The sequence below is a fragment of the Suncus etruscus genome, chromosome 8, assembly GCF_024139225.1.
Source record: "Suncus etruscus isolate mSunEtr1 chromosome 8, mSunEtr1.pri.cur, whole genome shotgun sequence".
Lineage (NCBI taxonomy): Eukaryota > Metazoa > Chordata > Mammalia > Eulipotyphla > Soricidae > Suncus > Suncus etruscus.
In genome coordinates this window covers 83,487,696-83,514,538 of record NC_064855.1, presented here as the reverse complement: position 1 = coordinate 83,514,538, position 26,843 = coordinate 83,487,696, and the positions used below count along the sequence as shown (strand labels likewise).

At 34.7% G+C, this 26,843-nt stretch overlaps 1 protein-coding gene across 4 annotated transcripts in view; it reads left to right on the top strand.

Moving 5' to 3' along the window:
* Window positions 1-19,851, top strand: part of PCDH9 (protocadherin 9) — a 965,083-nt gene extending 945,232 nt beyond the window's left edge. For all 4 annotated transcript variants that reach the window (XM_049778927.1, XM_049778925.1, XM_049778926.1 and 1 more), the window contains one exon: window positions 17,675-19,851. In XM_049778927.1, coding sequence (XP_049634884.1) covers window positions 17,675-18,048 — 374 coding nt within the window. In that variant the 3' untranslated portion in view covers window positions 18,049-19,851. The remainder of the gene's footprint in view (window positions 1-17,674) is intronic.
* The last annotated feature ends 6,992 nt before the right edge of the window (window positions 19,852-26,843 follow it).

Below are 26,843 nucleotides of genomic sequence, written 5' to 3'. Positions count from 1 at the left end.
GTCAATGTGTAAGAACTTAAAATTTGGGGCATCCTCTTTTATCCTATTACCATAGCCCTTTTTCCTACTGAAGCTTACCGTCTCCTGAGTGGTACCAGCTTTCTCTGGACCATTTAATAGACCTGAATCTATACAGTTCGACCTGCACCAATAAAGTCTGACCATTCTACTCTGAGGTTACCATCTTTTTAAAAGGTTGATGGAGTAACCACTTTAGCTCATATCTTGACTTCTTGCCAGCTTCATCTATCTTAACTTTTAGCCTGAAAAAAGTGGTTTTTAAAATAATTTCTGAAAGTCTTAGATTCATCCTTAAACTTGTTGCACGTCAATTAATATTCTGTCATTTTTAAGAATCATGACATAGTTGAAAAAATAAAGATTAATTTGGAAATGTGAATATATGAGTTTTAAAATAAAAGGTATCAAATATGATCAAAGTAAAGTTACCTATAGGACAAAATAAATAGGATCTGCAAAAATATAAATAAGGAAATTAACATCAAGCTATTTGTTCAGCATTTTATAATTAGATTGAATAATCAGTAAAGGCTTATCATAAATTATTGCCATTTCAATAGATTGTAATTACAAAGATTAACTTTCAATAAATGAATTTATCAAAGACAATTTTCTTTTCAGCAGCAGCTTCTGTAGCTAAGAAACAGGTTTCTGATATTCCTACCATGGAGAAGGAAGCAAAAAGATTTATAAGGAAGTGCTCTCCATTCTCTGTGAGCTATGAAGTCTGTCCAAATACCAATATCCTCTCCGGCAAAGAATCTGCTGCTTAGGCTGGCCATGTGTTATTGTATTTGGACTTTCTCCATCTGCAAATGTTGACTTTTCATCTGTGACCAAGGGAAAAATCTGTATGAGGACCATGTAAAACATTCAGTCCTTGTTTACTTGTTAACCAAAGTTTTTTTTTTTTTTTTTTTTTTTTTTTGTCAAATCCTGCTGGTGTTTTTCTCTGTATTTGTTTCTCAAGGTGACTGAAATGAATCCCAATGCTTTGTTTAAATCTTAGCATAAACTAAATCTTTGATTAAACCATTGTTGTTTTTGAGTACTGATTTTAATATAGTTTTATACATTTGGGGCACCCAGTGATGCTCAGGAGTTACTCCTGGCTATGCGCTCAGAAATCTCTCCTGGCTTGGAGGACCATATGGGATGCCAGGGGATTGTACTGCACTCCATCCTGGTCAGTGGCATGCAAAGCAAGCGCGCTATCACTCCAGCCCAGTTTTATACTTTTTATGACAAAGTGTGATATGTGGAATAGAGAAATCTATAAGAGCAATTGATTTTTTCTTGAGTTTTAAATAAAAATAATTACAACATAAAAAAGTTTAATTTTGAAAAAAATACAATGATATTTATTTAAAAAGTATAGAGAATGGTAGAAGTCATACAAAATTTAGCCATTATTTTTAATTTATAGATATAGACTAACAAGGTAATATAAATTTGCTTTTACAGAGTCCACCAAAATTCATTACTTTCTGGGATTTTTTGTTTGTTTGTCTTTGGGGTCATACCCATTGACGCTCAGGGGTACTCCTGGTTATGCCCTCAAAATTGACCCTGGCTTGGGGGACCATATGGGATGCCAGGGGATTGAACCACAATTTGTCCTATGTTAGTGCATGCAAGGCAAACGTCCTACTGATTGCCCTACTGCTCCGGCCCCCTACTTACTGGGATTTTAATCAATTTATCTTCATTTAACTTGATGATCATGTGACTTGAGATAGCAAATAAGGTCTAAATTTCAATATTCTTGCAAGGAGTACTTAAAACTAACAAGGAAGTAAAATAAAAATTGTGGAATGAATTAACAAAAATTAACTCTAAACTATACAATTTAATATAATTTGACATAGAAACTTAAACATCAAAAGAGAAAGTGACAAATGCTAAAAATCCATATTTATTATGGGGTATTCTTTGAAAATAGTTACTATTATGTTGAAATTGGAAGGGGTTTTCATTATTTGATTTGTAGATTCAGGAATTGATGATGAAACAGTGGTTAACAGTGCTGCTTATCAAATAAATTTGCCTAATATACACTTTTCCGATTTGCACAGACTCTTATAGACATTTATAGACAATCCACACTGAAAAAAGTAACAACTACTTTTGTATTATATATTGTGCCCAATATACATATTTATGTATATTTATAGATATATATATATGTATATTTATAGATATAGATATATATGTATATTTATAGATATAGATGATATAGATATAGATATAGATGTAGATGTAGATGTAGATATATATATGTCACTGAAGTTGAAAATAAACTAGTAATTCTGAACTTTGAATTGATGTTCTTGAGATACTAAAAATAGCTTAAAATGTATTGAATAATAATTTTTGCTTTCCTGAAATTTTAATTATAGGGAGTTTTTTTAGAGAAGAATAGATATAAAATTAGTATTTTCTTGGTATATTAATGAGAAACAGGTACAAAGCAAAATTGTAGTATAAATTATTATATAAATGGCATTTCAAACTTGTATCTGTATAAAAAATGTTTTCATACTGGTGACTACATCTTTCACCTGATGGTGTTTGCTAATGCAAAACTCAGCATATATGCTCATGCTAGTGTGAAAATAGAAGAAAATTGAAATTTAAGAATTAATACTTTGCAGAGTACAGAGTAATAGTACAAATAGTATAAAAAGCGATTAGGGCTTTAGTCTTTCAGAGTCATCTGAGTTCAATCCCATTTAACCCATATAGTCCCATAGGGATGATCCTGCTAGGAATGATCCCTGAGCACAGAGTTTGTAGTAAACTTTGACCACCAACCGAATGTGAGCCAAAAATAGAAAAAAAGAAACCATGAATGTTTTGCAAAAAAAAAAAAAAAAAAACTAGTGACATAAGTTATTGCCACTATACGAGGCAATTATAAATATTAAATGTTTTGCACATAAGCGATTCGAATTTCTTCCCTTTTATTCTCTATTTTGTTGTTCTCCCTTCCTTACCTCCCACCCTTCTTCCTTCCTCCTTTCTTCCTTCCCACTCTCCTTCCTTCATTCCTCTCCCTCTTTTTCTTTCCCTCCTTTTTCTTTCTTTCTTTCTTTCTTTCTTTCTTTCTTTCTTTCTTTCTTTCTTTCTTTCTTTCTTTCTTTCTTTCTTTCTTTCTTTCTTTCTTTCTTTCTTTCTTTCTTTCTTTCTTTCTTTCTTTCTTTCTTTCTTTCCTCTCTTTCTTTTTTCTTCTTCCTTCTTCCTTCCTTCCTCCTTTGTCCTCCCTCCCTTCCTCCTTTGTCCTCCCTCCCTCCCTTATTTTTTCTTTCTTTCTTTCTTTCTTTCTTTCTTTCTTTCTTTCTTTCTTTCTTTCTTTCTTTCTTTCTTTCTTTCTTTCTTTCTTTCTTTCTTTCTTTCTTTCTTTCTTCTTTCTTTCTTTTTCTCCTTCTTTCTCTTCCTTCCTTCCTTCCTTCCTTTCTTTCTTTCTTTCTTTCCTTTCTTCTTTCTTTCTATCTTTCTCTTTCTTTCTTCTTTCTTTGTTTTGCTCTCCTTTCTTTTTCTTCTTTTCTTCCTTGTTTTTCTTTTTTCTTTCCCCTTCTTTCCTTCCTCTCTCCCTCCTTTTTTCTTTCTCTCCCTTCATTTCTTCCTTCCTCCTTTTTCCTCCCTCCCTTCCACCTTTCTTTCTTTCTTTTTTTCTTTCTTTCTTTTTCTTTTACTTTTCTTCTTTCTTCCTCCTTCCTTCCTGTCTTCCTCCTTTTTTTCTTTTCTTTCTTTATTCTTTTTTATTTCTTTTCTTCTTTCTTTCCTTTCTTTTTCTTTATTTTTTTTCTTTCTTCCTTCCTTCTTTTTTCTTTCTTTCTCCTGCATTTTTCAGGGTGCATTGTTTAGGTGGGCTCTTCCTTATAGAACTTACCATCAAACAGACCAGAGATTCAGAAATAAGTCTGTTCAGTGCAGTGCTTCTCAGGTTCAATGTTTCTGGAGACAAAAGGGACACAAATGCTCCATTCTGATAGATATATGTAGTACCATATTTTGAAATGTGAGCCTTGAATATTTAAAGCCTACTCTTAAATTACCTTCTTGTTCTTATACAATAAACAAAATAAAATGAAGTTAGTAGTATGTGATAGTTTGACTCAAACCCATTTAAACAACCTATATATACTATAGTTCAACTTTGGCAGTATTGCAGTCTTGTTTTACCAATAGTAAAAAGAAATCCAAGAAAATATATTTGCATAGAAGTTCAAACTTATTATATACAACTTAAATAGAAGTAGAAAATATCTCAGGCTTTTTGTTTTTGTTTGTTTTCAAAAAACTCTATTTGGAAATAGCTTTAAGTTAGGCTGAAAAACTCTTGGTCAACAGGCCAGAAGCTATTTGTTAATTACAGCAGTAAGTAAATCAATGAAGTAGCAGTTCTGTTTCCCAGTGGTTATAGCAAAATGAGATCAAGGCTCACTCAAGTATTGTACCATTTAAATATAAATAGAGACCCATTAATTTGTGCTATCTTGCATTTTAACCAAGCTCTTTGAATGTTAGCAATTCAAGCACTTTGGATTTTAGCAATTACTGCAGTAATACTCTGCTAACCATACTGCCAGTTCAGTGCCAGGGACAGAGCATACAGTGTTGCTCAAGATCTACACTGCCAGGATCCTTATGAGTAATGGAACTCTAGAATTACACTTGAGAATATTGGGGCTGGGGTGAGCTGATGCCAGTGATAGAGCATGAGCCTAAGCTCTGTACTATCTCTCAAATAGTTTTGTTGGTTTGAGTCGTAAGATGAAATGTGAAAACTTGGAGTGGTAATTACTTTGAGACATGATATAAAAACTGTTTGTGGGTCAAACATCAGTACAGAGTTAGGTGGTTGCTTTGTACAGGACAAATCCTGGGACCCTGATTCATACTCTAACATTGCCTATAGTGACCCTGACTACAGAGCTAAGAGTAAGCTCTGAGCACAATTTGGTGTCATCATCGAAAGAATTTAAAAATAAAAAACAAATAAATAAATAAATAAAAACTCATCTAATTTAAGAGACTTTTTGTCTTTTCTTTTTGTTTCCGTTTTTGTTTTTGTTTTTGTTTTGTTTTTGGACCACACCCGGCAACACTCAGGAGTTACTCCTGGCTACGGACTCAGAAATCACTCCTGGCTTGGGGAACCATATGAAAATGCCAGAGATCGAACCTAGGTCTGTTCTCGGTCAGCCATGTGCAAAACAAATGCCCTACCACTGGTGCTATAGTTCAGGCCCCATAATTTTTTTCTTTTCTTTTAACAATAAATAAAGCAGATGGCTTGTATGACTTTACCAGTAGTAATTTTTTTTATAAATTTGAACTCTAAGAATAATAATCAAACTCATAGATTGCAGATTGTGAAAGAGAATTAGATGAGTTTTTATTTATTTATTTATTTATTTTTAATTCTTTTAAAAATCATAAAAATGAGAGAAATTAATTAGAGTTTCAATGATTGGAATGCTTTATATTATAAAGCTTTCAGGAATATAGATCATTTTAGAAAACTAGTGTTATTGGTAATTTTAATAATCCTAAATGAAATAAAAATTATTCTTACCAATTAACTCAAATTTAATAAAAGAAAATTTGGAAGCATTGTTACTTCACAAATTAAAATTCAATTCAAGTGTATACATTATACTCTTTTAAAGGCAGGAGAACTATCGGGAATTATAGAAATAAAACTATAAAAGTAAACACTTCCTTATTTGATGATACATCTCACATAAAACTTTGCAAAGTGGAAACAACATATATTTTCTAAAAATATTACTAATTCTCTGAACAAACTTTGTAACAAAGCTTAAAATAAGAAAAATATTGAGTCACCTTTTCTAGATCTTTCTTTTCTAGATATTGAACTGCTTTACTTTTGAATGCATCTACATCCTGACAATTTTTTTCAGGTAGAGGTATTTTGCATCTCACCTATCACTGGAGATCATCTACTGGATAACTTGAGAAAGTTGTGTACATTGGAGTCTGAAAAATTACTGAAATTGTTGCATCCGCACAGCCCAGCATAGTTACACTGACAACTACCATAGCTTCCACCATGCAATTCTATCTGGCTGTTACACTGTTTCTGGTTACTCTCTGCATGGCCTGAGAACTGTCTACTAACCTTAAAACCTTCTGCAAGGACTAGCTACTTAAAAGAAAAGTTACATAATAATCTAAAATTTTTTATAAATCCAATTGGATTTATAAATGCAATTGTTTACTGAATGTATTCAAACTTACTTTATTATAATCTTGTTTGTTTAAAGTTTTAGAGGGAACCCCCAAGCAGTGCTCATAGAATTGATAGAGGAAGGATTTTGGCAACATGTTAACATGCACTACTGAACCAGATGGGCTGGTGGCTCTGTGAGAAGGCCCAGAGATCCAGATGGGCTGGTGGCTCTGTGAGAAGGCCCAGAGATGTGGTGCTATTCCAATCACTGTTTGATCACCAGGGCCATGCTAGAAGTGCTCAGGGCTTCTAGATCTATATGTATTGATGCTTTGGATGAATTGCTTTGTGGCATAAGCATGATATAAACCATTTTCAAGTTAACAGATTTTTGTCTTGTATCAATTTTTATTATTTGGTGGTTGGACAGTACCCAGTCAAGCTTGGGCCTTAATCTGGCTCTACACACATGTATCACTCCTTCCAGGGCTTGAGGAACCATAAAAGAAGCCAGCTATGGAGTACAGATTTGCCATGTGCAAGCAAAACACCTTAACCTCTGTGTTATCTCATCAGCTCCTAATATTAAATATTTAAGTTGTAAATTATTCAAAAAACAGAACTTTCAGAAATGATAAAATGATATAACTTTGAACAAAATGCTCCTAGAGTAAAAAAAAAAAAAAACCCACTAGATTCACTGTTTCTAGAGCATTTTCTTTGTCAGAATAGACTGTGAGGTTCACTAGTAAAATATTATTTTCTATTTTGTCTATTATATATTTCTACTGCTTTTCACAATTTCACATATAGTACTATCTTAGTAAATTTTATTCCAAAAGATTTATACAGTTCATTTTAAAGAGAAGGTACTTATTGTATTTGTTCAATGTGTCACTCAATAACAGACTTGGCATACACTTATACTTAGAAACACACATATTTTAATTAACCCTTGTTTTAATATTTCTTTTATTAAAATGCAATGTGTATTGTAGCCATGTTAAAATAATTTTGCATATTTTTTAATTTATTAGCTTGATTCTATCAATGTTTCTGAGGTAACTGATAATCGTTTTTTCTTTTTGAGATATTAACAAGATACAACCTTATTAACCATTTCTGAAAATGTTGTAATCAAGTATTGGTTTATAAGCTGCAAGATCAATATCTATTAAATGTGATTACATTATCTCTTCTATCTGAATAGGAATCATTATATTTTAAAAAGGAAATAAATGATTCCTTTATCAACTTTTATATAGCATAGTTTGACAAAAAAGATATTTTGTTGAGAGATTTTTTTTTTGTCAATTGAGATTTATTAGGGGTCCATACCAAAAGCAAAACCCACAATACGTATTGGGTCGACTCCGCGTGTTGAGGGGCAGACTGGGCGTTCTACAGCCTTGCTAGGGACTCCTTAATGGAGCCCAGGGAGCACAGTGCTGAGGTCTGCCAGGAAGGACTTGGGAGCCCAGATGGGTCGGGCATGTTATTCAGGGCCATGCTAGTTCTCTTAGCCCTACCCCCAGGAAGCTTTCAGCCCAATACACCAGAGCTGGCAGGAAATGGCATTGGGGCGCTGGAGGGGAGTTCCCCTGGAACCACTCACTGGTCACGCTGCAGGGAACCCAAATGTGGCCTGAGTAGAGGGACCTGGGCTACTTTAAAGCAGCAGGTGACTCTCGGCGCACAGTCCCCAATTGTACAGATTTTTGGCAGCTGAGACAAGCTGGGAAGATACTCTGGCCCTCAGCTTCATAATCTCTTCTAAGGCCTTCACCTCTTTCAGCATGGCCTACAGCTCTTCCTCCTGGCCCTTGGACTGGCGTGTCAGTGCGGATACCTTCCACACCAAGTCTTGGACCTGGCGCCTCTGGGTCATGTGAGTGACGATGCTGTCGTGGTTAGGGGCTTCAACATCAATGTTGACGAAGCCATCATCAGGTTTGCTGTGCTCCATGTTTGCCGGGCTCCTTTGTGGGAGGTGCAGCCTTTCCCAGTGCAGCTGGAGGGCATACAATTCCTCAATATTGTCGCCTTTTTCACTGATCAGCTCAGCAACGACAGCTTCCAGCAGCTTCTCCTTTCTGGAGCACAGGATGCTCCAAAAAGAAAAAACCAAACAGATCATGGTCCGTAGCAGCACTACAGGACCCAGAACCATGGGCCGCAACACCAGGGCCCATAGTGGAACCCAAAGAAACGGGAAACTCGTCATTTCGGTCGTGACCCAGTTGGTCACACCTCTACAAGTTTCCAAACGAGCAGTCCAAACTCAAACAGAGTCTGCACCTAAAAGTCTAACACAGAGAATAGAAGCCTCTGCGTGTCTCTGTGTGTCACAGGGTTCCACCCATTACCAGGGACGCAGTGAAGCCCAGCGAACCCAAGCAGCACCCACCCAAGATGGGGGTGGGGAAGGACAGCTGGGGATTAACTGGAATCCCCTCCATGAATGTCCAATGGCCTACTGGGGTCGCAGGGGTAGGAACAATGGGAAGGGTAGTGCTGGAACAATGGGACAGTGGCCAGAGTCCTCTGCCTTGCTCGTGGCCAAGCCAGGTTTCCTCTCTGGCCTTCTGAGAATTGCTGAGCCACACCAAGGTGATTCTGAAAAGAGAGGCAGGAGTAACCCTGAGGACCACCAAGTAGGACCAAAACAGCAGAAGAACCATAAAGTGGTTTGTTTGTTGCTGCTGTTGGTTTTTTTTTTTTTTTTTTTTCATAAAAGAATCAGAGTGCAGAGGATAGTTTGATTACATGCAGCCAAACCAAGTTCAATCCCCAACAACCCCTATGGTCCGGTGACTGCTTGGAGAGATTTCTGAGTGAAGAGCCAGAAGGAACCCCAGTACTTCTGGGTGAGGCCCAACACCCCCAAACAGAAACCACTTAGGAACTGGAACAGAGGCAATATAGTGGGAGGGCTCTGGCTGTACAGAACCAACACGGGTTTGATCCCCAGCACTCCATACAGTCCCCTGAGCACACCTGGTGAGTCCTGAGTGCAGAGCCAAGAGAAACCCCAAATTACAGGTTTGAATCCCAAAACAAACAAAAACATCAAAACTCTGAATGTTTTGGACTTGAAAGCCTACCTACAACAGTACTGTAAACCACAGTAACTAAAATGGTATCTCAAATCTAGCACTGAGGGGCTAGAGCAATAGTGCAGTGGGGAGGACCTTTGCCTTGCATGCAGATGACCCGTTTGAGATCCCTAGCATCCCTTAATGTCTCGCAGCACTAACAGGACTGATCCCTGAGTGCAGAGCTTTGAGTGACTCCTGAGCATCACTAGGTTTGGCAAATAAATGTTTATACCTGGTTCAATCCTGGCATCCCAGATGGTCCCCTAGCCTGCCAGAAGTAACTCCTGAATACCCAGGTGTTGCCCAAAACAAAACAAACAAAAAACATAAACAAACAAACAAACAAAAAACCAGAAAAGTTAATGCTGACCCTGGGAGCTATCACAGCAGAGAAGTACCTGGCCTTCCAAGCAACAGAAAAAGGTTAAATTCCTAGCACCCTAGAGAGTCAGTCCCCTGAGTCCTAACAGGAGGAATCCCTGAGCACAGAGCCAGATTAAGTGCAGAGCACTGTAGAGTGTGACCCAAAACCCCATCAAAAATTATTTTCCAAAAAGCTTGTATACTGGCCAAAATGGCAATACTGATTAGGGCACTTGCCCACAGTTGTCCCAGGTTTAATCCCTAGGCCCCCTATTGTCCCCTCAAATACCACCAGCCTAAACATGGACAGATGTGGACAAAAAAAAAAGGCTTTGAAAGAACCAAACATGTACACCTTGGTGACGAGACTGTTGCTAGAACCCAAAATGCCTAAAACTCAACTAGAATTAGATTTGTAAATCAAAGTGTCCTAATAAACTCAATGAACAAAATATTTGTATTCAAGAATCTAATGAAAACCAAACTAGGGGCCCTGGGGGTGGGGAGAGAGAGAAATTCCTCCGTATGCATCCACAAACTACAGAGGCAGGGCTGGGCTCAGAAGACTCCACATGCCAGGACTTCTGGGTATCTTCCACTGGTATGTTGGGGGCTCTGGACAGGACAGCTAGCCATAGGACCCCTGGGCTGACCACTTAGTCCAGGGGATTCCCCACACCAGGCAGGTCTTCAGGGCCACGCCTGGTTAATCGGGCCCTGGGGGTGGGGAGGGAGAAAAATTCCTCTGTATGCATCCACAAACCGAGACTATTGTGTGGTGCTTGTCTTTATTGCTGTAGTGCTCACTGTATATTTAATTTGATATTTTTCTGTATTGTTGTAGTGTTTCAATTACCTTTTTCACATCCTCTCTCAAACTGAGGTTGAAAGCCTCCAGAAGGACTCAGCCCATTTTCAGTGTATTTGACTTCTTTTATTTTATTTTATTTTTTTCTTATTTTGTACCTCAATCTATTTCTTTCCTTCAAAACGAAACCACACAACTCGATTTATCTAGCTTCGCCTCTCAAATAGAGGGGGAAACAAGAGAGGGTACCAGGACCAAACAGATATATGAACACTAATAATAAGCTAGACAAAGATGGAACCACCTACTCTAGCAGCAAGGGGGTGGGATGGTGGGGTATAAGGGTTGCAGAAAGGGAAGTGGGATGGGGGGAGGACAAATTTGGTGATGGGTATTCCCCTGATTCAATGTCAACATGTATCCAAAATACTACTGTGAAAGATATGTAAGCCATTATGATCAAAATAAAAACTAAAAAAAAAAAAACAACACTTTAACCTGCAAAACAAAAATATATAAAATAATTTGAGCTGATTTTTAATCAGAGGTGATGTCTGGATTAATGGCTAAAATGCATAGCTTTTCGAAGCGGGGTTTGGAGCAGGACACAACTCTCAGCTCCAGAGACATACAGAGACGTAAATCAGTGCTTAGCTTGTTATGACAGTGTTTATGGAGGTCAAATGTGTCCGCCTTTATGGAGACTCACGCCCCCCCCTAGGGGGTGTGCCCCACTATTTGAGAAGCACTGCCTTAGCTGTACATCCCTGATATTAGAACCCAGAACACAGTGGCTGGAACCAGAGTACAGCAGGGAAGGTATTTTCCTTGCATGTGGTCACACCATGTCAGATCCCAGACCTCCCATAGGTTCACACTGTGCATCTCCAGCAGTGATCCCTGATTGCAGAGCCAGGAGTAAACCCTGACCAGCACCAGAGGACAAAGTGATAAACAAAGAAACAAAGACAAACCCTAACAGTATTCATAATTCCTGAGTATGACAAGGCTTTTACAAGGCCGAAAAGATCTTCAGAGCAGTATGACTAATAGCTTTTCCCTGACTTTTGGGGAGAAAAGGAAGGATTCTCAGAGGCTGGAGCCGCTTCCACCAACCACTCCCATTGTGTGAGAAAAGATAAAAGCTGGGAGCTCAGCACAAAGATGGGTTATCCTAGGGCAGAACGCTGGAAGATGCCTTTAGACCAGGGACCCAAGCTAAATAATGTCTTAGGATCTCCCAGCACCCCTCACGATTTCCCAAACTCCATCAGGAGTGATCACTGAGTACAGAGCTTGGAGTCAGCTTGGAAGATAATCAGGGTGTCTTCCAAATGGAAATCATCATCATCATCATCATCATAGTCAGCATCACCAACAAAATCAAGCGTCCTAAAGAAAATCATTATTTTCATCAGTCTTTTTTTAATATAATTTTTATTTTGATCATAGTGGCTTACATATCATTGACAATAATATTTTAGGTACATATATACATAAAATCAGGGGGATTCCCGTCACCGATTTGTCCTCCCTACACCTCCGTTTTGTTCTACCTCCCATATCCTCCTTCCTCACCCCCGGGGCTGCTAGAAAATGTAGTCCCCTCTATACCTAGTTTACTACTTAGTAGTCTTGCACCTGTTTGGTCTTGGTGCCTCCTTTATTTCCTTCTCTAACTGGGAGGCAGAACTAGATAGTTCAAGTTATGTGGTTTTGTTTGAAGAAGAGAAAAGCAATAACCTGGGGTAAAAGTCTAATATTCCAAAAATGGGTGGAATCTCTCCAAAGGCTCTCATCATCAGTTTGAGAGATGAAGGGGAAAAGTAAGGTGAAAGACCCCAACAGTACAAAAAGAAGTGTCCAGTGAGCACTCCAACAATAACAACGATAAGCACCACAAAAAAAGCCATGGTCTTGAGATAAAAAAACATGGATGGGCACATAAAGAAAGAAAAGAAAAGGAAAAAACATAAATATAAATGGGGACAACTTCAATAAGCACACCAAAACAAAGAAATAGACAAGAAGTAGATAGGTAAATAAAAATTAAAAATAATAATAAATGAGTATATAAAAATAATTTATAAAAAATAAAATAAAAAATATTTTGTGCTTTTTGCCTTTTTTTCCCTCCTGCACTGGCACAGTAAATATTGGGGTCATTCGAAAAGAAATTCACTTGGCCTAATAGATACAGGGTTTCTCCACCCTTGGAGTATATTGTTATGGGATTAACTATAGACTCCATTCAGGTTCATTTACCCTCCCTTTGGTGCTTTCGTGGTGTTTGGAAGACTTCTGCTCCTTCCTGGGTGATAAAATCAGACTTCTGTATTTAGAGATCTCAGTATCTGCACAGGTCCAGGAGTGGGACTTATGATGAAGTCTTTCTTTGTGGTTCTAGAAGTTCTGTTCCCTCAGTGTCATTTTAATCCATCTTCTGTGGTTGGTGGACTTGGTGTTTGCACTGATCCTAGGATGGAACCTAGGATAGGATAGCGTCTTTCATTGTGTTTCCAGAAGCCCCATTCCTTTGAATTGTCTCAGCCAGACCTTTGGAACTGGGGATCATGGTTGTTGTGCAGCTCGTAATTCAAACCCTAGACTAGGGCTTTTTGATTTGTCCCAAGATATATACAGTCCAGTCAAGGTTCTAGTAGCCAGTCATCTGTAAATCATGATCTTGGCCTTTGGACTGACCAAAGGGTGACAAGTCTTCTGATTTTGTCTTATCGTTAGCTGGTGAGGTAGGATAATCTGCTTTTAGGTCAAGTTGTTCCCATTTTCCTCATTGTCAGGATATCATATTAGAGCTGGCACTTGTTGGTGGCCCAGAGGTATTAAGGATGTCCCAGATGGGATTTGTTTCCCATAGCTGTTGTGAAGAACTTTGTCGTTTCTCTGTCTGGGATCCAGGGTTCAAGGCTGGACGAATAGTGTCTAATCACCTGGGGTCTAAGTTGGGTCCGCATGACATATTTTCAAGGTGGGAAATATCCCTGTATTGTAAACAAGTATGAGTTCTTATCCCTACTAGATAAGAGCTCGTTTTTATATGTAGGATTTCCCCTTTTATTAGTGTGCCTTTGCAGGGAGAAATGGTGCTACATTATATTTTCAGTGCATTTGGGGGTGGACATAGAAGAAAACAGAAACAGGTCACACACCCAAAAAAGATAAAAATAGAAATAAAAATATATGTGCTCACCTATGTATATGTAGAACAAATATTTTTTAAAAAATGAATTAACGAAATAAGTAAAGGAACAAAATGATGCAAGAGACTACTTTACTTTTGGGGAAAAGCAGGTAAGGAGGTGGTGCAATACAGGTCTTATACTTAAGTTGGAAGTTTAGGTTTCCCCATTGTCTTTTGGGATTTTCTTGTGGTGTGTGGGTTCCCAGGCACCTTTCCATCACACCCCCTGACCTTCTTGAGATTGGTAAAAGATTTGCAGCAGGGAGGTCTTGGAAGAGCTCTTGCACTGGGGATACTTTTAGAGCTAAGTTCGGTTTCAAGTAACAGTCCACGTTAGGGGGAGTTGGTAGGGATGGCCTCGCAGCATGAGTCTGCAGAGGAGTTGCTTGCCTTTTCTTGCAGAGGACGAGGTGTGGGTTTGACTGGGTGTCCCTTCGCTTGGATGCTGGGTACTAGTTCGTTGGGGTAGGAGGTCAGTCTTGATGCCTAATGGAATTAGAACTGAGGGTGAAGAGTTTTAATAAGGTGGGAGGTCTGGATGGGATTGAGGGGTGAAGAAATAGTTGAATTTTCAAAGGGGGAAAAGGGGAAAGTATATGGAAGGGGTAGGAAGGAAGAAAAGAGAAAACACATTAGAAGAAAGGGAGAAGAGGAAAGAGAAAAAGGAAAAGAGAAGAAAAGAAAAGAAAAAATAAAGTAGTGAGAAGAGAGAAGATAATAGCAAAGGAATGCTAGTTTGCTTGAATGTGTTCTATGTGTATGGCCTGTAGTATAAGTTTGTACGTCACAGTTGCTGCTTCGGTGGTCTGACTGGTCACGTGCTTCAAATCCTAAAAGAAGGTATAACCTAGAGATAAAGTGTATGTTAAAGAGTTTTCTCGGGACATTCTTGTAGTGCAAGCTGGGTATGGTATCTCGTGTGACTGAGCCCCGAGATGCCATCTTAGTTTGTCCACCCTTTGTATCCAAGAATGCCTTTGGATAGAAAAGCTTACAGGTTAATTTAAATATAGTAAGATTAAGGCATTAAAACATAGTGTTATGGGATGTTTTCTTTGGAGTCAGTGATTTCCCATGGTATTCTTTACCTGTGATCCTGTATAAGATCCCTAAGGGATCTTATGGGCCTTTGTAGTAGAAGGCTGATTACATACCTGTTCTCTCAATGCTGCTGTTTCTGCTGTTGTTGGTTTCTTTGTGGTATAATGTGTAATTAAGAGTTTGTGTTGCTTCTTTTTCATGTATTTTGGACACTGCTCTTGAGTGTATGTTGACTATTAATTACAGTGTTTGGAGTTTCTACCCTGTTAAACCCTGTTATTTGATTGTTGAGTATTAGTTGTCTATAAGGTGTATGTTCTAGGTGCTTCAGAATAGTGCTATCATTCTGTGTTTATCTTTCATCTTCTGACTTACTTCGTTTAACCTAATGTGTTCTAGGTCCATCCATGTTGCTGCAAAATCTGTGATTGTATCATTTCTGACTGTCATCTGGTATTCCATTGTGTATAGATACCACATCTTAATGATCCATTTATCTGTTGTTGAGAAAGTTTTTAATGTAATTTTATGAGATCGTTTACTCTTATCACTATTTAAGGACTTCCTTTTCGCAGAAGGCATCTTTAATAATTTCTCAGAACAGCTTAAACTCATAAAATTTTAATTGACAATTAAACTTGTTCAGAAAGTCATCATTATTGCTTAGAACTATGAGAAAACAGAGGTTTGATAAACCTTTAATTCTTTTTTATGGATTTTTTAATTTTGTTGTAAGGGAAATATACTGATAAATATGCATAATCTACCCCAAAGAGAACATTTCAAAAAGGTAAGACATGAGAAAGTTCAATTAGTAAATTTGTAATTCATAAATAAGGAAAATCTGTTGAAGTTTTCAAGATGTAGACTAGACAAGAATTTAAATGTGTGAAGTGTTTCTTGGGACATAAAAAAGATTCTTGGAAGAATCAGTGACTACTGAAAGGTCAGGATAAAAAGTGTGTCTTCACTGCTCATTATTGTCAAGTAAAATACAATGATAAGTTTGAACAAATTATATACTCAAACTATTACTTGGCACACTAAAATGAACCTAAAAGAGATATTATTAGATTGAATTGTTAAAGTGTGCATATAATTTTGGAGTCAAATATAAGTTCATAGAGAAGTTTAAGTTAAATATTCTAAAAAATAATTCTTGAAAGCTTGTGATAAAATAATTTTAAATAAGCAAAGTGTGCTTAAACAAAATAAATCTGTTTATAAAGGGTCAAAAATTAAAGGTCAGATGGGATGAAATTTTGATATAAAGAAAAAATTTAAAACTTTAAAATCTGTGAATATATCTTAGTTTAAAGTTAACTAAAATTTTTAGGTTTTATTGAAGAACACAGTCACTCTATGTCTATGTTTCACATAAATGTCTATTTTGATGTTGCGTGGGCTTTATCATCTCAGGAGAATATTATCAATTGCTGTTTATGGTAGCAGGTATTTTTATCATGCAAGAAGTATCTAGAATGCTATTAGAATAAAAAAAGGTTAGAATTTAAAAAACATGTAATTATTGAACATATAATAACGATTGCAGTAAAAACTGGGTTATAGCATAATAGCATAAAAGTTATGTCACACTTGCTTAATTATTTTAATTATTGATAAGCCAAGTTCAGAGGCAGCTTTTTTTATTTTCTTCAATATTTTTATTCCGATGACTCTGCTTTTGAAAATGTTACATGCCCCAAGCATTCTTGCCTACTCATTTAACCTCATTCATAAAATCAATTCCTAATTTCCCAGCTATCACTTATCATTTGACTGTTTAATCAAAGCAAAAAAAAAAAAACCACACACACGGTTTTCTTAAACATGTGGCTGTTGTTGTTCAGTAAAGGACTAATTTTTATTTTGTACAAACAGAGGAAGCTTTATTTTTTTAATCACATTTAAAATGAATCAAGTGTTAAGTATTCTGGTAAAAGCAAGACAGATATGTGAAATTTTTCTCTCTAATTGTCCCAATTCATCTAATTCATATTGGAATTTAGGTGTGGTTTTATATGCTTCTAAATTTTGAAAACAGAATTAATCCTGAAAAGAATCAAATGTTCCCTATGGATGTAAATGCCTTCTGTATCTGTTTGGATTCGATAATGCCGGAATAATTATTCATAAACCTTATATAAATATTATCTTAAGTTATTTATATTTGGTTTTAGGGACTACTCAGAATTTCTCAAAGCTTACTCCTGGTTCTGGGCTTAGATATCATTCCTGGAAGCACTTAGAATAACATCTCATGCTAGGTATTAAGCATAGGTCTGGCACATGAAAGTGTAATGTCATACCCATAGGTATTGCCCAATAGATATTACATTTTGAAGAGTTACATGATTATTGCCATGTGATTGAATGTATAAAAAGTACATAGAATATAAAATTATGCAAATATATTAAAGAATATATGTATTTCAAGCCACTATTATTTACAATTTCAAGAGTTATTTTAATGATATTTATTTTATATAGTACAATTACAGTTATTTTCCTGCACTTGTAATATTTATGTATTAGTCAGGATTACAATAAGTCAATATTAACAGATATAGTAGGAAAAAGTTGATCAGAACTTATATCTAATAAATTTTTGTTTATATATGCCTCCCTTTATCTATTTTCACAAATGTAAAAGAAAGCTTAAGGGAGACAAGAGACCAGTTTTAATATTAAAGAAAGAGAGAACTTGACCTTTGCTCCTCTTATAAGAATGACAAAAAGTAACTCAGGCTCTCTTAAAATACTTCTTAAAAAAAATAAGATTAAGATTTCTTAGTGCAGAGCCAAGAGTAACCTAAAGACTACCAGGTGTAGCCCCCAAATTAAAAGAAAAGATCACTATTGCAATTTTTCTAAGGAGAAGCATTTCAATAAATATTCTAACCATTTTTCTTTTTCTTTTTTCTGTATCTTGTTCTTCACAGATGGGCCTCTAGGCCCCAGAGGATTAGCTGAAGCTACAGAGATGTGCACACAGGAGTGCTTAGTTTTGGGTCATTCTGATAATTGTTGGATGCCTCCTGGTTTGGGTTCATATCAGCACCCTAAATCACCTCTTTCGACCTTTGCACCCCAGAAAGAATGGGTCAAGAAGGACAAGCTTGTGAATGGGCATACACTTACCAGAGCCTGGAAAGAAGAGAGCAACAAGAACCAGTTCAATGACCGTAAGCAGTATGGCTCCAATGAAGGCCATTTCAACAATGGCAGCCATATGGCAGACATTCCTCTGGCAAACCTGAAGTCTTACAAGCAAACAGGAGGTGCTATTGAGAGCCCTAAAGAACACCAACTCTAAAATGAAAAAAAAAAAGGATATATGGGACCTAATATCTTTAATCTAAATAGACATGCTAATACTGTGTGTGTCAGAGCTTTATGTATTCAATAGATCTTTACAAATATGCCCTTTATAGCAGGGATGTCTATAACTTTGTGTTAGCACTCTGGAGGATACGATGTTTTACACCAGAAGTGAGAAGATAGTCTACTAGCCATGTGACCTTGTTTACTAGAAATGATTAAATTCTTGAAAGATATTTCCATTGTGCAAAAACCTTTTTTAAAAAAAAGTTTTATTTTGACCCTGGACTGCTGCTATGAACAATAGAATATGCATTTGGAGAGTAAGAAAGTTACACGGATTAGAGTGATTGACAAACATATCCGGTTAGAAAATTGTGCTCCTTTTGTCATTGGTTTGTGCTGGGACTGCTATACTTGACATTATACTTCAAACAAAACTTAAAAGATAAGCATTAAACCTATTGTGCTGTTACCAACGTTAGTGGACCCTTGTAAGTCAATCAGTGTTAAAGTATTTGTAAATAGAAGCAAGTTATTATTAACAACTTTTCTGTACTTATAACACTCACCTAAAATGTTGTAGCATAATTCTGTGTTTTACGGTTGCTTCTTTCTTTTTCTTTCTTTTTTACTTTGCCTCTGTCGTTATTTTTGTTGTTTCTTTTAGTGAAGTATTTCTGCATTAGTAGTCTGTCTTGACACACACTGTTCAAAATTCTCAAACACTTAAGTTTAAAAAAAAGGTTCTGGAACTTTGCTTCTTCTATGCTAGCTTATAATGCTTGGATTCTGTAAAAAAAATATAGCAAATGAAGTTTTATATATAAAAAGGACTTCTGCAAAAGCTTGGAAATTCAGAACCTATTTTCTTGACAGCCTTATTTTGAAGGCAAGCAAATGTAAAATCATTTAATTAGTAGCAGTAAGTGAGAGAGTAATAGGTATGTGTTATCCTTCAGAAAGTGATATGCTATCCTGTACTTGTCACTCTTGCAAAACTAATGTAACCAAATTAGTATATATTGAAGAAAAATAACTTCAAACTAGTTTCAATTTGGCAAACGTGTGTCTCTAACTTTGTTGAAATGACAGAGTTTGTGTTGATCCTCATATACAATAATGTTGTTGTAACACAAGTGTTAGACCATAGCCACAAAATATTTAATGTGTTGTGCCTTCATGATGTAACAGAACATTCTCCAGGTAGGCTAGTTGGGGGAAATAAAGGGATAAATCTCTAATAATTGCTGTTTAACTGTTTGTTATCATAGTTGGTCAGTGCCTGGCAGGTACCAGCAGCGTGTCACCTGGGTAAAACCAACAGAGTGACGACTAATGTTAATAAGATCTCAGTTGCACGTGCAAAACAAATCCAAATTCGAACATTCTTAGGAGGTTTTTGTTAAGGCATGACAGATGATTAAACAAATAAATAGCATGCAACAAAATGTCTTTATTGAAAGAAGTGAAAGTTATCTTAATGCCACAGTTCAACATCCGTTTAAAAAGAAAAAAAAATAAATAAAACACAAAAAAAGGTTTGCTAATCTGATAGTTAATTTGTTCTTACCAAAAAAAATTTACTTTGTAAATAGAAATTTAAATTTTCCACAGTATAATGGAAAATAATGGGTAGGGGTGCATTGCTTATTGCAGTACATTTTTGTCGGTTTGTGAGGGGTGTTTGATGATTTTGACAGAATAAATATCTAAACAATTATCCTTGTTACTGCTTTGCCAGTTCTACGTTATTTACAATTATTCAGCTCTTGCAATAAATGTTCTGAATTCCTGATTGCAGTGTGTTAATTCTTGGTACTATCCAAAATCATTATTTCTCTCTAATTTTTGATAAATATCTGATGATAAGGGAACTTATGATTTGGAGTTAAAATTTTTGTTAGGTGTTATAAACTTATGTTCTGGAAATATCCAAAGTTTGTCAAGTTATCACATTCATCTTTGAATTTTTCTTACAAATTTGTTAGAATGTTTTCTTTTCTAGTCTCCAGTTTATTTGAGTTTTCTCAAATGAAGTCAACCTCAAAGTGAAAACAGTGGCTCTTGTTATTAGGTAAAGCTATCTTTGTTACTTTACTCTTTTGGTAAGATTTTATAAAACAAATTCTCCTATTTTAATTTTGGTGACAACAAAATATAATGGGATTTAAGGTCATGAATTAAGGTTCTAACCTTCACATCTGTTTCTTTCAAAATAGAAGCTCAGGGAGGAAATGCTCTCAAGAAAAATAAGACAGACACACATATGTCATGTTCGTAAAATCATATTAAGACAATTGGATCAGCATTTATTTAATTTCGGATTTTAAGGTATATAACTGGCCTAAGTTTTCTTCACAAGATTTCTGAATAATAGGGAAGTAAGATTCTGCATATTAAGATATGAAAGAAAATGACTGGATCTGAAAACCTAATAATTCAATTTTGCATAAATTACCTTTCCTTTTATTCACAGTGGTCAGTCTACACATTGACACAAAAACATGAAAGTCTCCTGAAGCATACTACATTAATAATGGGGAATTTGTTCATACAAATACAATAATAGATTAAAGAAAACTAGTCCTTAACTAGTATACACATTTTTTAATTGTATTGATTTGAAGATCATGAATCCTCTTTTACCTAGCAATCAAAGCAATTTCCATCTCCTAGGAAAAAATATTTACTAGTAAAATATATTTTCTCATAAAAGTATGTTTAATTAATTTAATATATGTAAAATTTATTAAAGTAATTATCAGATATTATGCTATATATTACAATTTTTCTCTAATAGTTTTAGAAATAAATTTGACAAAAAACAATTTGACTTAGTAACTCAATAAACATTTATGCACATGCTTTGTAATAAAATACATACTTAAATAATTCACTAATGAGCAACTGAGTCTATTTTGCTCATTGATACTATTCAAGAATAATCTTATTATGCGTATATTGGTGCTTCCCACCCCTAAAACCATCATTCCTTAGCTGAAACTAGAAATGCAGCTGAGACCCAGAAGTCATTCTAGTATTTATTAAACGTTCTTGAATACAAGCCAGGAATAGCTAATTATTATTAGTGAGGGGTTTTGGCAGTCAAGGATGAAAGGGATGCCTTGTCAGTTTTAATTCTAATGTGAATGCCAGGGTGTTACTTTGTAAGTGGGAAAACCAAACTATGAAAAGGAGGAGTGATGTTACCAGTTTTAAAATGCTGCATTGTTCTGCTTTGTTTTCAATAGAGCTGATCTTTCTTCCCTAAAGGAAGCTTCTTCATTGGCATTTTTGAGATATTTGCTTTAAATTTCTCAGAGTTCTTAAAGATACAGAGAACAACTAAGAGATTCATACTGAATTCTCTATATACTGCTTATCCCCTTATGTGACTACCAACCTCCCATATTTTAATAAATACCTACACTGTTAAAAATGTTACATTGATCTCTAGTACTAAAAAAAGTACAAAATACATACAAATAAGACTTAGTTTCCATGTTCAGCCTGCCCAAAGTATAAATTCATGAATACTCAAATAAACTAATTTTTCATAATCATGATGTTCACATCACCATTGTAAACAACATTAGACACAACAAATAAGAACTACACATTGTATGCTATAATGAATTTTGCTTTAGTGCATCAAGTGGTAATGTGACCTATCTATATTTTTATTATCTTAAGTTATCTCTTTTTCCTTACAATTTTATAGTAAAAATCTATTTTTCTTAATTTTTTATTTTTGTTTTAGATCCTCATTTTTGTCTAAAAAACATTCGTTTTGTAGTTTCGTGACTGTTTTTATTAGTATGTATAAAACAGATATATTGAATTCTATGTCTATTATAAAGTCTATATATTTGTTAGTATGTTTAACTATTCTAACTTTAAAATAATGACTGGTACTTAAGTTCAAATTATTTTATAGATCTTTGTGACTTTTAATCATATATATTTGGCATAAAGTTTTACTATTTTCAGGTATATGATTAAAATCTTGCATTTATGCCTATATTGTTGAATGTTCATCACACTAACTCTAGTTAATATTCATTACTGCATATTTATTAATATTTTGATTTGGATGAGAAAGAAATATCTTCTCTATTAGAAATTTTATAATATACCAAGAACATATTAACTATGGTTTAAATGTTATTTGTTATCTTTGTTGTTCCTCTTTTATAACCAATGGTTTCATTCATTTGTTTCCTTGATTATACAACAATTTGCACCACTCTGATTTTGAAATTCAGATTTAGGCATCTTCCAAGTATATGTGACCATACTAGAACCACTATCAATGCACCAATTCCCCTCTAGCATGGCCTATTGTAATACTATTAATCTAATAATATATAATCTATAACATAGTCTGAATATAATCTGAACCCTAATCCTGTGCACAACCAGGAGAGATACAAAACAACAGTAAAAGTTTCTTCAATATACAACTTGTTAGTTCTTAATAAAATTATTTTTCTCTTAAAAAGCACTATAAATACACTTTTTAAGTTCAATATATGAGCTAATGCAAATAATTTAATATATAGCATGAATTTATTTTATTTTTAAAAACAAAAAGTAACTGATGGAGAGTAGCAAAGCAGGTAGGTCATTCATCTTGGATCTGGATGATTGAGTTTATATTCTGGCACCCACTATTGTCTGAAGAGCATAGACTGCACTAATTCCTGAGTAATGAGCAAGCCAAGAGTAAGCACTGAGTGTAGTTGTGCATAGCCATAATAAAACAAACAAATTAAGTAGCAATAACATTCATTTACAATTAAATGTATTCATCTCTCAAACATATTTCACTTGTCAGAATCCTCTAGCCAATAAACCTAGAGTATGTGCTATGAAAAAATTTATGTTGTTGTTGTTGTTGTTATTAATATGGGACTGAATGACACATTGCATTGAAACAAAGCAATAAAATAACTGATTAATGTATCATGAAATAACATTCATTTGAAGTTTGACTTAAAGAGGGTGGATTAGATTTATATTTGAAATAAATATTTTATTAATTAAATATAACAATCATGCTGCATAAACCTGAGCACAGTAACACAGTCTGATGAGACATACACATTTGCAGTAAATATTGCCAAGAAATCTGCCTGAAGTTACTACTACATGATAAAATGCTAAACTCTTTCATGAGGCCAAAGTGAATTATAGTCTCATTTTTGTAGATACAGATGAAACTTACCTTTTATCCTCTATATTAAAGAAATCAAGTAAAGAAAAAAATGAATTGCACATTAGGCTTGCACTAACAGAAAACAAAACATCAAAATGAGAATAAAAAATTGGCTTGATAATTAACTTATAAAGTTGACTTAATTATCATTTAAGAAATATAGTTCTGGTGTATGCCAACAGAATGTGTTTTACTTATGCGAATAAAATGGATTCTGCTAGCATTATAAACTATACTATATGTGAAGCTTTAAAGCATAATCACTCTCTATTACTGAACCAACAATTTCAATTAACTATTCTAACATCTAGAGCTTGAGTTAATTGTTAATTAAGAAGTATATCTTAATTTGATAAACAAGAATAAAAGATGAGCTATATGAAATAAATTACTTATACAATCAAGGTCATACTATCCAGTAGTACTTCATTAGTCTTCCTTTTCTCACAGGAAAGGCTGACTAAATATTTTAAATGTCAGCTCTCTGTAGTTCATGATCTTACAGTGCACTCTCTTGTAATATAGTGTGACAGAATATGATATTAAATATTGCATACAAATATTCAATTACTAGTAGTTTAATAATTGCATATCATCATTCAATAAGCTATTGCACCATTACGCTACTTATAGGGTAACATTTCATTTTGCTGTTATAATTTGATCCTTAATAATTTGCCTTAAAGTAATTGCCGATGTAAATAATTAAACATCAGGTGCACAGGAAATATTTAAATCGTTACTCACACAGAGTATGAAATAAGAAACATGAGAAAGAAAACACAGTATTTTTAAAGGTGATAACTTGAAATCTTAGCTGTGTTATTATTTACTACAGATGCATAGATAAATTGAGTTGCCAGAGCAATAATACAGAGGTTAGGAGGCTTGCCTCAACAACTTGCCCAGGTTCTATACCAGTCCCATATGACTCATAGAGTTCTCCACACTGGCCAGGAGTAATTCCTGAGAACAGAACTAGGATAAAAACATTGCATGCCCCCCCAAACAGACAAAAACGATAAAAAATAAAAAATAAAGATATAGTGTTAGTAGGTCACACAAACTGTTTCCACTCATATTATTGGGTAGAAGAAATATCAAATCACACAAGTTTTCAAGTGAAGCTTAAATTCAAAATATTATGAGAATTTTATTATACTATTTTGGAAGCTTACGACATAAAAATATATTTCTAGACTATCACCCAGTAAAGCTAAGTTTTAATAAATAGTCTAAACAGTCAAAAAATTTCTTTTCTATTACTTCAATTAATTTCACTTGCTTCCATGATAATTTTAAAACTTTGCTCTTTTAATTTACAAAATAAGTAAAATTACTAATTTAATTTATAAAATAAGAAAATCTTTCTTTTACTCACCTAATTGTTTTTTTCATTCTGTGATCCTTTCACATGTGTAACAATTCATCATTACAGGCATATTTTATTTTCTGTTTCAAGCTCTGCAAATTCCCATTGTTAAACTCTTGCTTGAAATTGCTACAAATTTTAAATATCTACTCTAAATATTTTTTTCACTTTACTCAGGCCTCTGAGTAGCTTTGCACACATTTAAAACTTTTGAAACTAGAAAGTTTGCTAGTTTCTTCTATATCCACAGGGCAGAACTTCTTCATATTTTATGAGAGACTCCTAGTTCTAATATTATCAGTTTTCTTTAAGTTCTGTCTTTTGTCACTGATATAAACTCATTTTAATGGTTAAATTTAGAGTTTCCCAAATCCCTAAATATAATTTAACATGTTTTCATCGAACGAGATTCATGTAAATATCTGTCCAATGGAATATATAAAATGGCTCAGTTTAAATTCTAAACATATAGCCATATAGATACTAGAAAAATAAAGCTTCTTGTTATCAGATTATGTCTGAATCTGGAAGCATAAAAATACTAAAATCAATGAGTTCTGGGTACAGAGCTAGTGTGTGTCTTCTGTAAATAATATATGCAAGAAATTATTGCAGCCAGAATTTGGGGTGGGTGGCTGCATAGGACATGAGAGTACAATACCACAAATTTCTGCCAAACCATAAAAATCCATCACACTTCCTAGCCACAAATGATGTTGAAGTTATTTGCTATCATATATATTTTGAACAAATTTTACATGGATTTAATTCAGAAAACATTGCAGAATAATAGTTTATAGTATATACTTATCTGCTTTTTGAATTGAATGCTTAAAATATGGGGCTGGAGCTGTGACACAAGTGGTAGGTCATTTGCCTTGTGTGTGCTAACCTAGGAGGATCCCCCCGGCCTCCCATATGGTTCCCCAAGCCAGGAGCTATTTCTGAGTGCATAGCCAGGAGTAACCCTTGAGCGTCACTGTGAGTGGCCCAAAAACCAAAACCAAAAATAAAAATTTTCTCTACAAGTTGCCAACCTATTTTTCTAAATGAAATCTGATCATAACACTAGGTTAAAACTGTTAAATGATTCGATATTGCTCTTTAAAAGTCCCTATATCTTAAAATGAGTTGCAAAGTTTAGCATGTTTGTGATCTGAATACTCAGCCAACCTATGAAATCAGCCCTCAAATATGAATCTCTTATTGAATCCAGCTAAAATACAATCTCTTTTTAAGTCCCTAGAAAATGCTGTGCTATATTTTTTTCCCTTTTCTTGAATCTATACAATTTTGACATTTTTTTTTGCTTTTGTATTCTTTGTTAGTGTAGTTATATTCTTCCTTAAGTTGCTAATTCCCTGTTCTATAGTTCAATACTTGAGATTGGACTTTCTTTAGAGATTACTGTCAACTCAAAATAACCAGATATTAACACATTCTCATAACATTTTCACTATGTTTAAATTATCTATTTTCTTGCCAGTAATTCTCAGTAGAATCTAAACTCTTTAAACAAATATTATTTCTTGGTATTCACTATTGTTTTCAATGAGAATTTGACATAGCAGGGGTTCAATAAATGTGGAATCAATAAACATTTGTTGAATCACTTTAGCACTATAATTTAATTGCAGTTTCCTATACAAAAGGAAGTATTTTGAGTCCTTGCAAGTGCACATTGGTGTTATTATAAGAGCTTGCAAGACAATCCCTGTGCTCATTATAGAAGTATTAGAGGTATTATAGGTATTAAAGGTATTATTAAACCAATTTTGAAGAACTGTTCTGCCTATTTCTTATCTAATATTCTATGAGTTTCAGGATTCTTTTTCACAAGCTTTGTATTGAAAGAAAAGTAGATCTATTTTTTATTTGAAAGCTGATATGAATTTTGCCTACCCCTTTTAAACTATGATAACAGAGCAAAAGCACTAGTGATTACTGCTTTAGAAGAAATATATCATATTTTCTGCATCTCCACCTAAAGTTGATGAAACTGGAAGATGCTCTGTAACACCCTGATTACCACATAGGCAGTACCTATGCAAAAACAAACAAAAACAAAAACAAAGAAACAAGATCTTTAATTACAGAAACCTGACTGTGACAACCGTGATTGAGGAAACTATTACTGGGACCATGAAGAAAGACTTAGTATGCCCAGAGTCTATATTTGTACTTATGGCAGTATATA